Below are 12,212 nucleotides of genomic sequence, written 5' to 3'. Positions count from 1 at the left end.
GAACTGATATTTTAGAGTGTTTGTGTGGAGTTAACTTGGGACTCGAATTCGCCATGAAGTTCAAGTGAGGCGGATTGTGATTTCTTTGATATCAGAGGCATTCTGTTGAAGCTTTTCATCAACCAGTTTGAAGCGTGTTCCCTTTGCCATAATGGGAGAAGGTGAACGAAAGTCCCATTTCATAGGGGTAATTGTTGGCTCTCTAATTCGAGAAGAGAAAGGCCTCCAAGAAGGTGAGAGTTGGAGATTGGAAGTTTATAAGTTAAAATTACTGTTCTGAAATTACCATGAGATATGTAGTATTTAAATATTCAAATACAAGTAAATAGCCACTAACATCACGTAACCAGTTGCCCTATTATTTAGAACGTATCCTTCGGTGTGCAGTGGTCTTCCTTTTCTCTTGCCAAAACTCATGCACGTTGTCATGATGGAGAAAGGGAGGTGTTGCAGGTTCATGGGCTAACTGGGTGAGGGAACGTGGTTGGTATCATGCGGCTGTTGGCTATGCACAACATGCTACTGACCGTGCACAATAGCTTCCATACGGATTTTTTCCTTAGCAGCATGGTAGATCTGACAAAGGAAGTTATTGAAATAAGCAGTGAGAAGAAGAAGATGGTGTAGGAGAAGAGGAAAAGGTGGCGGTGAAGAAAGAAAGATGGGGGGGAAGAATGGAGAAAAATAAAGAAAATGGAGGGGGCTTAGAGAGACAAAGAAAGAGGAGAAAAATGAGGGAACCGAAAGACTATCTTACCCTTGTTCACTTATAGATCGTGGCACTCATCCAGCTCATCTGGTCGCTAGCTTCAGGTCGTTTGCCACATGTTTCCACAAAGATATCAATCATGTTAACAATAAGCCCCGTTCTCAATGATGTTGCATGTCGGCATTGGTAATAACTTTGGTGGTGGAAGGGGATATAGGTGGCGTTGGGAGGAGGGGTGCAGCAGAAGGGTGTCGCACGACAGGTCGGGTATTCCAACGAGGTAACGGGCGACGGGAGTCAAGGAATTTTTTATCTTTCTTTTTCATCTTCTTCTCCTCCAATTCTTCTTCTTCACTTTTCACTTTCTTTTTGGTCTTTTTCTCCTTCTTTTTTCTTCTTCATTTTTCTCTTTCTTTTTCGTTTTATCTTCTCTTCCTTTTCTTTTGAGCCAAGCCCACTTCTCTGGACTCATCCTCCGCACTTTGTCATCACGAAAGACACCTCATGCTATGGGCAGCTAATCCCCAAATGCGCACTCAAATCTGATGCAAAAAAACGAAATTTACTTCTCTCCGTCTCTCTGTTTGTTCGTATTTGAAGTGGATTTTGATTGTTTTTTGTTTTGTTTGAGTTATAGTGGGTTATGTTGATTGATTAATTTGATGGTTGAGTTGTTGCTGATTAATTTATGCTTTGAAGGTTTTACTTTGTTAAGCCGAATGTTTTTTTTCGTAAGGCTTGTGAGCTGAGAGGTGATTTAAAAAACTGGTGTAAATCTGGTTAACCAATGAACCGAACCGAATATTAGGTTCGGTTTCGGTTCAGGTTTTTGCTTGAACCGAAAAACTGATTCAGATAACTGGATTTTGCCACCTCTAATAGCATTTAAGCATTCTAGCACATTTTAATTCATCACAATACTATGTGTTGAAATTAAAGCTGTTTCTTTCCATTGTATCAGATATTGTATCTTGTTATTTTAGGAGTTTTTTCTTAATTATTTTTTCTTTTTACAAGAAAGATTGCATTCCAAATTGACAAATCTTCTTGATTTCTTTTTAAAATTTCCTTATAAGAGAAATTCTTTTATGAAATTGTCTCTAAATTGTAATCTATTTATTTATGTCTCTATTATTCAATAAAAAGAAGAAGAAATAGAGTCTATGTTTCTTTCAAATAGAGTCTATGTTTCTTTCATTCTTCAAGTTTTTATTTTCTTCATGGTATCAAAACAGGTTTAATCCTGTCGCTTTAACCTTCATCATCGAGTTTTTCTTGCTCGTTATCTCTGGGTCTTCCAAATCTTCATGCCCAAATACAGACTAGCCTCCAGTATGGTTACAAAAAGTAATTCTTCCTCAACTTCTTCAGACATCATCGTTCCTTCATCTCCTTCTGTTCACAATTTCGAAGCCATCCATGTTCTTATTACCTCTCATAAATTAAATGGATAAAATTATGTTCCATGGTCTCAATCCCTCTTAGTGTTCATTCGAGAGAAAGAGAAATACGACTACCTCGCTGGTGATTCTGCAGCCCCAGTGTTAGAGTAGGTGTACTAGAGCCAACGTTTTAGCTCTTGTAAACTCATTTCGATAAATGAATAAAAGGCATCACTTATTTATGAGCATATATACTGTAGCATCTACTTACTATGTGTAAAGAAAATAGTATATGTCCTTCGAAATATTGAAAATAGTGACGAGAGAATTAAGTGTTATAAATCTTAATTGTGAGAACCATATGAGCTCAAATTGTGGCCCTTCTTAAACCGTTTGTAGTCATAGAATAAATTTGACTAAGGGTGTGGAAATCTAGTTAACCGAACCGGATTGACCACTTTTCAAACCGAACTGGTTTTTCGATTCAAATGATAATCTAAACTGAAAGAGGACCGAATTATCCTTTGAACCGGTTATCAACCGACAAATTATCAATTCGGCTATTGGTTAACCAGTTTATAAACGGGTTATAAAATTACTCCAAAATCAGTAAACCTAATTCTAATTTCTAAATATATAGACTCCCAATAATCGAATAAGTAATCCAGCCCTTCAATTTGCTAAAATTTTCCCGTTCGGAAACAATTCATTCCAAGTGCCCATGATGATAAAGACACTACCAAACCTTTATACTTTCCTCAACAAAACCCACCCCCCACCGGTTGTCCCTATTCGTCGTTTGTTGTCCATGATCCACTCTCACAGCTATTAGGGGTGGAAAAATCCGATTAATCGGATTCTTAAACCGAACCGAATTTCGGTTCAAAAAAATTATTGAACCGAAACCGATCCGATTTCGGTTCAAAACCGGTTTCGGTTAAAAACCGGTTATAAACCAAACCGAAAATTCGGTTCGATTAACCGGTTATATATTGGACTGTATTTTTTGGCCCAATTATGAATTATGAATTGCATTTTTCGGCCCAATTCGGTCACACTCCTCTTTGGCCCATTTTTTTTTCCAATTTTTTTTTTACTTGAATTAAAATAATATTTATTGTAATTGAATAATTTGAATTCATAAAATTTTAATGTACATCAAATATTAATAATTTAAAATTACAAATCAAAGATTGCAAAAACAAATACATGATACAAACTCTGTTTTCAAATTATAAAATACACAAAGACATTTACAAATCAAACATATCCAAACTAAAAAATAGTCCCCTGTTGCCAACTTAGTTTCCACCCTAAAATTACAAATCAAACACATGATTAAAACTAGCAAACACATTTCCACAAAACAAACATAACAAACACATTTCCACAAAACAAGCCTAAGTACACAACAAGCACATTTCCAAATCAAATAATGAAATGCAAACTTAGAAGATACACAAACAGAGTTCATAAAGACAAATATAAATATAACAAATCTATTGTCAACCGTCAAACTCCAAGCACATGCCAATCCATTGTCAAAAGTCAACTGTCAAAACAAAAAAAGTTCCACAACTTGTTAGGTAGCTTCCATTTTAAATTTCTTTCTATTTATAAGTTTGTCCAATCAAATCTAGAAATTAATAAATGGAAGAACAAATGAAACTAAATAAAGTCATAGTATATACCCTGTTATTGGAAATTTGGATTGCCCTTCAATCATTTAGTTGAGGACGAGTACTTTCTACTCCGAAAGATGGAAATTCTACAAAAAATTGGATAAACACATAATTAAATAATTGAAAGTATAATTAACAAATCCAACACATACATAATTAATTAATTGAAAGTAAAGCAAAAATTTTACCCGACTCAATTTTCGTTAACTCATCCAAGGTGTCCTCAATGGCTAATGGTGCAAGCGTAGTCCGAATCCAATCTTGTGTGCAGATAAGAGCTTCCACCATTTTCGTAGTAAGGGAGCTACGAAATGGATCCAATACACGACCCCCCGTACTAAAAGCCGACTCAGATGCAACAGTTGAAACGGGCATAGCCAATACATCTCGTGCCATCAAAGAGAGAACTGGATATTTTGTTGAATTCATCTTCCACCATTTCAAGAGATCAAATGTCTTGTCATCGTCATTTTCAACGTCATCAGCCAAATACTTATCCAACTCTGATTTAGACTTATTAGCTTGCCTTTCAATCTTTCTCCTTTTAAACTTAACCCTCATGCATTCTTGAGGATCAATATTACCATCACCATGATCAACTGCAGTTGCACCTGAAGTTTGCTAACTTGACTGCGTAGTAAGAGCCCCAGCCACCTTACACAAATTGTAATGGTTAAATAAAGACAACAAAATTTTCATCACTTTGTTCTTTAATTATCAGCAGTAAAAACATCATAGGACTCATCAATCACCCAATTAACATATTCTAACTTGTCCCTAGGGTCTAAAACAACCGCAATGAATAACATTATGTTGATATTATCAACATTTGACCAATATTTGTCAAATTTTCCCTTCATCTTTATGGCCATAGAACTTAAGCTAAGATCAGGACTATGAGACCATTCTGAAATCTTCATCCCAATGCTATATATCTGTCGCATGTACTCATTACCAGTTACATAAAAAGAGCCGGACACATGTATGGTAGCATCATAGAAAATTTTCAGAAATGGTAACAAGTACCGGGCATATTCCCAATCACTAAACGTAGGCATACCCTTTGACCTGTCCCCACTAGAAAGCTCATCTTTGTACTTACTATCTTCTATTTCCAATAATTCAAATGTTCTCTGGAATTTAACTGCGATATCCAACATCAAATAAGTAGAGTTCCACCTTGTTTCTGCATCAAGCACCAAATGACTCTTACTTTCAATTTTTTCTTTCTCCACACACTCCATAAATCTCATTAACCTTGCTGGAGAAGACCTCACATATCTTATGGCAGCACGAATTCTAAATATGGAGTCATCTATATCTTTTAACGCCTCTCTTACAATCAAACTCAGTATGTGTGCACAACATCTCATGTGAAGAAATTGACCACCCAAGACATTTCCCTACCAACTTGATAACCGAGTCCTAAGATAGCTTATACCCACATCATTAGAACTTGCATTGTCGACCGTTACTGTGAATACTTTAGAAATACCCCAATCAAGTAAGCATCTCTCCACTGTCTTCCCAATGATTAAACCTTTATGACTACTTATAGGACAAAAGTTTAAAATCCTTTTGTGTAGTTGCCAATTGTCATCGATGAAGTGAGCCGTAAGACACATATAGTTGAGGTTCTGACAAATTGTCTATGTATCAGTAGTGAGACAAGCTGTGTGATTGAACTTACTAAAAAACTTCTTTAGCTTTTCACTCTCTTGAAGATAAATCTTGAAACAATCAGTAGCCACAGTCTTATGGGAGGGCATTTGAAATCTAGGCTGTGCCGTAGTCATCACACGGCGAAACCCCTCACGCTCCACAAAATTAAATGGTAGCTCATCGATAATGATCATTTGGGCAATAGTTTCTCTAATAAAATCTTGATCAAATTTCCATGACAAAAGTTCGATTGTGTAGAGGTGGCAGCCTCACTTGAGAGGTCACGTGATGCTTGTTGAAAGAATAATGTCTTTTGTCTCTTATCCACCACATTCAAAGAATACTTTTTACACCTACCTAAGTGGTTACGTAGACAACTTGTACCACTTTTTACTTGGACAAGCAAGAACATTCCCACAATAGTTACATGTTGCCGTTAAATCATCCTTATTCTCACACTCATTTTTTGTGAAATGATCCCACATTTCAGACGTATTCTTCCTACTAGTAGTAGATTTCGCACGTTTAGGACCTGAAGGTATGGGTGGTCTTGGTGTAGGTGCTTGAGTGTCATGCGAAGTGTCAAAAGTGGGTGCGTTGTTATCACTAGTCGAAGATATCTACAGTGGCATAAAAAAAGAATATGCATTAACTATTTGTGGTTAGTCAATGCCCAATAGTCTAAGGCACCATGCATTTATATTATCCTAAGAATCGAAATCTTGTAACAGTCAAAGAGATATAATCGAAAATTGGAATTGGAATTGGAAATAACTAACATTTCAACATGTACACAAAATTACCAATGTAATAAAGCTCGCTAACCTTCTTTAAATCAGTAGTACTTGGGAGTTCCTCACTTGAATTCCTGAAACAATTAATTATACACAAAAATCAATACAAATAATGAAAAAAAATAAAATACAATTACACTAAAAATGAAGTAATTAAATTACCTAGGAGAAGACAACTTCTCGTATGCCTCTTTTAGTCCTTCAATAGGATTGCACCGTTTCATTTTGAAAGCTAGAATTCACAAATTAAATGCACTAGAAATTCCCCAGAAAATTGATCAATAAGTGCTTCTCTATCTTATAGTTGTAAGATGATAATCTGTTTGTTCTAGCTTCTATGACTTAATTCTGATTGTGTGCAATAAAATATGCAGTGACTACTGAAGTAGTAAAGGTGGATGAAATCCCTTTTCCTTCTCAGATCACAAAGGCTAAGCCATTAAATCTTCTTGGTCATGGTAAGTCATCTTGAGGGAAACTATATTAGAATATTAGATTATTCATATTTGATTTGATTCGAAAGTTTCTTATTTCAATTTTTGCCTTTGTGGGGTTGCAACAAGAATCACAGATATTGAGATACACTTTTTGCAAATTAAGTTCACAGCAATTGGTGTTTACCTTGACCCTGAGGTTTTGAGTCACTTGCAACAGTGGAAGGGGAAAGCTGGAAGTTCTCTAGCAGAAGATGATGACTTTTTTGAGGCTATTGTTTCTGGTAATTTATATTTCAATAGCAATCAGCAGACTTTGACTTGCATAATAACAAATTGATCATAAGTCTTTTCTTGAATTATATTTGCAGCTCCTGTGGAGAAATTATTGAAAGTTGTAGTGATCAAGGAGATTAAAGGGTCACAATATGGAGTGCAACTGGAGAGTGCTGTGAGGGACAGATTGGTAGATGATGACAAATATGAAGATGAGGAAGAACAAGAATGAAAAAATACAAGACTTGGCCATTTTGAGTATGAGAAGAACACCACATTGCAGGTCTCTTATATACTTAATTTAACGATGACGAAGGATGGAATAAAGGAAATGCAGATGGTGAACTTTAGAAATGCGGATCTGAAAACCCAGATCTAAAACCCACCGGAAACACAGATCTGAGAGAGAATGCGAGACTTACTTTGTGGAGCGTGCAGCATGCGGCAGTGAGAAATCTGAGAATCAGAGTGTAGATCTGTTGACTGTTGTAGACTTGTAGTGTTTTGTGTTAGATTTAGTGTTAGACATGAGAGAAACAGAGTGACAAGAGACAAGAGTAGAGCCAGTAGACTATAGAGTAAAAAATGTCAAAACTAAAAAGTAAAAACAAATAAATATTTAATATTTTTCAGTTCAGCAAACCGATTCCGGGTAACCGGATTTTATTTTACCAAAAACCAAAAACCGAATTAGATTTTCGGTTTTTTAAATAATCAAACCAAAACCCAAAAAAAACCGAATTTTCAGTCCGGTTTGGTTTTCAGGTTTTTTTTTCCACCCCTAACAACTATGTAGATGTCACCCTTTGAGACAATTTTCTATTACAAATCGCCCTTTTTTCCCCTTTCTGTGCCCCCATCTTTCACCTTAGTGTTTGTTGTGGTGGTTGTATTTTTTGGCCGCCAGATAACCTCCACCAACCCAAAAGCTCCTCTCCAAACTGAAGAGAAGAAGAAAAAGAAAGAGAAAAGGAGTGATGGAGAAGAAATGGAAAAGATAAAAAAGAAAGAGAAAGGTGAAAGGCCAGATCGATGTGGCGGTTAATGGCCATCGATTTGGCCATCAACGTTTGGCCATTTCTGGTCGAAAATGGCCATACGGCTCACAAAAGCCATTTCCTACCTTCCGTGCGCCATTAGGTTGTCAGCTACTGACGGCCTGCGGTGGTTGCCGGCGGTCGGCAATGGCTAGGTTGGTGCAGGTGCTTTGTTGATTTTCTAAACTTTTATTATGGGATTGCTTTTGCTAAGATTTTAAATGCGGGGGGTTATAATAATCCAAATAATATTCAGTATTAAAAAACTAATATTTAATTAGAAGACAATTCAGTAATTTAAATAACATGTCCACCAATTTATTCCTCCCAACCAAACATATTAATATAACATACCGACTAATTAACCAAACATATTTTCCTAAAGATTCCTAGTAATCTTCAAGGTAATCTAACTTTCCAGTAATCCAACATTCCCTTAACCAAACGCCCCCTCAAGGTAATTTATCTTTCCATTAATATAATATTTCCAATAATACAATATTCTCATAACCAAACACACCGTTAGAGTTAACGACATGTTCCCACCCGAAAAATGACCCATTGACAAATTCATACCCATCCACTTTTCAAATACCTTTTTGTTACCAGCAAAAAAAACTATGTTAACAATTTACATTGCATATATTTTTATTGTGAAGACGAAAAAACCCTTGACTATTTAATTAATTTTTTATTATTATTATAATATGTGAGTGAAATACATATGTACCCTTATTTTTAATAATAAAATTACTGAGATGCCCCATCTTTTAACAATAATTGAATTTCTTATATGTCCCAAATTTTTTTAACAAATGAGTAACCCTCGTATTATGAAAAATTGACACAAATAAAAGTACTATTTTGTTTGTGTATATGGTGCGTATTGAGCTGATATTTGTATCACATTTACTTTGTCAATTAAGATTGTAAAATCACAATGCATTTTAGTCACCCCAAACCCAATAAAATTTGGAAATGTTTTCATCAGACCTCTTCAACCAGCAAACATGCAATAATAACAATAAAAGCATAGGTGTGTTTGTTTTATTATGTTGGATAGAATTTTTAAAAAAGTAAGAATTGGATGGTTATTACGAGGTAGGATTTGAAAATTAACAAAAACACCCCTAGGTTTGTTAATTTACTAAACACCCCTGTAATAAACCATTAAAAATTAACAAAACACCCCCACCCACCCATTAAATACCGAGAGCTGGCCACCACCATCGGAGGGTGGTCAGAGTTTTTATATCGGCACACGACCGATTGGATCTAGCCGGTCGTGCTCGATATGGCGTTTTCTAGGAAAATGCCAAATCTATAGCTAGATCTGGCCGTTGACAACCAAATCTAGCAACATTTGGTCGTCAATGATGGCCTCAACATTGGCCGTATCTTGGTCGTTGTTGATGACTAGCTACGGCCAAAGATCTTACAGTTCGTTAACGGTCAGATCTTTGGCCGTAGATATGGCAGGAAAAGGCTAGATTGGTGCACTACCGACTAGATCCAACCGATAGTGTGCCATTATACTAGATTCTAGCTACTTTTCGGTAGTGCTGGCAGGAATCTGGCAAATGTAGGTGGGTGGGGGTGTTTTTGTCAATTTTTAAACTTTTTTTAGGGTGTTTAGTTAAATTAATAAACCTAAGGGGTTTAAAATATAATGGGATTTTCATAATAGGAAAACAAATGTGTATTTTGGGTAGGATAGGGATAGGATAGTGCAAAAATACTGAAACAAATGCATATTAGGTTTGTTAATTTAACTAAACACCCCCTAAAAAAGTTTATAAATTGATAAAAACACCTCCACCCACCCACATTTGCCAGATTCTGGCTGCCGATATTTAATGTGTGGGTGGGGGTGTTTTTGTTGGTTTTCAATGTTTTATTACACGGGTGTTCAGTAAATTAACAAACCTAGAGGGTGTTTTGTTAATTTTTAAATCCTACCTCTTAATAACCATCCAACTCTTACTTTTTCAAAAATCCTATCCAAAATAATAAAACAAACACCCCCTTTGGTATACAATTTTTCACTATTCTATTCCCTATTCTATCCAAAATACTACAATTATTTTCTTATTCTCAAAATATTATTCAACTCATTTTAAACCCCCTAGATTTGTATTCAATGCTTTTTAAACCCCTCAGATTTGTTAATTTAAATAAACACCCACCAAATTTTTTTTAGAAATTGACAAAAACAACCCAGTAACCCACATTTGCCAGATTCTAGCCACCACTGTCAGAAGTTGGATAAAATCTAGTATAATGGCATACTACCGGTTGGATTTGGCTAGTAGTGCTCCTATCTAGCATTTTCTGGCCAGATCCATGGTGGATCTAGCCAGAAAAGACTAGATCTACGACCGAAGATCTGGCCGTAGCCAGTCGTCAATGACGGCCATATATTTGGTCGTCAATGCGGCCATATCTAACTGTTAATGGCCAGATCTAGCCGTAAATCTAGCCTTTTTCGGCCAGATCCACCATGGATCAGGCTGGAAAATGCCATATCGATGCACGACTGACCAAATCCAGCTGATCGTGTACCGATACAGTAACTCTGGCCACCCTCCAATGGTGGTGGCCGGTTGTCGGTATTTAATGGGTGGGTGGGGGTGTTTTTGTTAATTTTCAATATTTTATCATAGGGGTGTTTAGTAAATAAAAAAACATAGAGGGTATTTTTGTTAATTTCCAAATCCTACATTTTTAATAATCACCCAATTTTACTTTTTTCAAAATATAATTCTAAAAGTATCATAATAATGAACCAATTGCACCCGAGTCCGTTGGCACAATTTTTAACTCTATCATATTCCTCTATCCTATCCTAAAAACCTAAAAATACATTTGTTTTAATATTCTTTAAAATTCAATATTATTCTACTCAACTCAAAACATTAACAATCACATTTATCAATAAAAGTTTTAAAATTAACAAAAACACCCCCACCCACCCAAGCCATTGTCACCTTCCAGCAACCATTGTCGTTGCCATAATGATGCATGACTGACTGGATCTGGTTGATTGTAGATTGATCTGTCTGTTTCCAGCCAGATCTATGGCCAAAGATCTGGCTATTGACGACCAGATCTGGCCATTGACGACGGCCAAACGACAATCAAGATATGGCCATCAACGACGACCAGATTTGGTTGTTTTCGACCAGATCCACTGGCACACGACGAGCTAGATTTAGCCGATCATGCTCCATTTCGATAGATTCCAGCCATCTTCCGGTGGTGGTGGTGGCTGTCAGCAATACATCAATTTATAAACTTTTATTGTAGGGAGTGTTTAGTTAAATTAACAAACCTAGGAGTTAAAAATGATCTTAATATTTTTATAAAATGCTATTCAAAATGTACCAAAAACTTCTCAGAATCCTATCATATTTTCTAAAAATGTTAAATAGCATAGAATGCTATTCTAAATAACTAACCAAACAGAGCCAGTTTCAAGACACTAATGTTGTCTTTTCAGTTTTGTTGTGTTGAATGTGAATACGATGAAAGTCAGTTTCAAGACAATGTTGGACATATTAATAAACTAATAAATATGGGCTCACAACCCAATTTACAAACTTCTCGTAATTGGACAGGCAAAAACTATAATGAGCTGACCAATTACGAACTGAACCCATTTGTGAGTTGTCACGGGATTGTGAGAAAAAATTTATGAGATTGAGTTGTAAATGTAGTATTGTCTTTTTATTTTAGAGTGATGCTATTGGTTACCACATTTCATATTAATAAACATCATGTTTTATATATAATTACAATTTTATCCTTTATAAAAATGGCTGAATAGGATATACAATTTTTTAATCTAAAAATTTTATTTTTTCTTCTAATCATAAACTCTAACGTAATTATATATAAAAAATGAAGTTTATGAATATGAAATATGGTAACCAATAGCATCACTCTAAAATAAAAAGGCAATACTACATTTACAACTAATCTCATAAATTTTTTCTCACAATCCCGTGACAACTAGAGGTGTTCGGTTCTGGGGACCCTGCATTTTTTGAAGGAACCAAAACTGATGGTTCCTTGAAATTTGGAACTGAAACCGATATGTAAAATTCATTACCCCCAAAAGTTTTAAAATGATAAAAAAAACCCTTAAAACTTACAAATACCCCCCCTCCTGGCACTTGTTAACAAAAATAAAATTACAAATTATAAATTTGAAATTCGAAATTCGAAATTCGAAAT

General features: G+C 35.5%; 1 protein-coding gene across 1 annotated transcript; it reads left to right on the top strand.

Annotated features, from left to right (window-relative positions):
* The first annotated feature begins 6,540 nt into the window (after nt 1-6,540).
* On the top strand, nt 6,541-7,186 carry LOC116142148 (probable chalcone--flavonone isomerase 3). The gene is made up of 4 exons (XM_031427582.1): nt 6,541-6,550; nt 6,604-6,687; nt 6,792-6,947; nt 7,035-7,186. The coding sequence occupies exons 1-4, from the start codon at nt 6,541-6,543 to the stop codon at nt 7,169-7,171; spliced, it is 387 nt and encodes a 128-aa protein (XP_031283442.1). The 3' UTR covers nt 7,172-7,186.
* Nucleotides 7,187-12,212: the final 5,026 nt, after the last annotated feature.

This window comes from Pistacia vera, unplaced genomic scaffold, assembly GCF_008641045.1.
Source record: "Pistacia vera cultivar Batoury unplaced genomic scaffold, PisVer_v2 Contig405, whole genome shotgun sequence".
Lineage (NCBI taxonomy): Eukaryota > Viridiplantae > Streptophyta > Magnoliopsida > Sapindales > Anacardiaceae > Pistacia > Pistacia vera.
This window is presented reverse-complemented; position numbering and strand designations above follow the sequence as displayed.

Coding starts and splice junctions, on each gene's coding strand:
- LOC116142148 (XM_031427582.1), top strand. Junction 6,688..6,791: donor ATTAAATCTTCTTGGTCATG/GTAAGTCATCTT, acceptor GGGTTGCAACAA/GAATCACAGATATTGAGATA. Junction 6,948..7,034: donor TTTTGAGGCTATTGTTTCTG/GTAATTTATATT, acceptor TTATATTTGCAG/CTCCTGTGGAGAAATTATTG.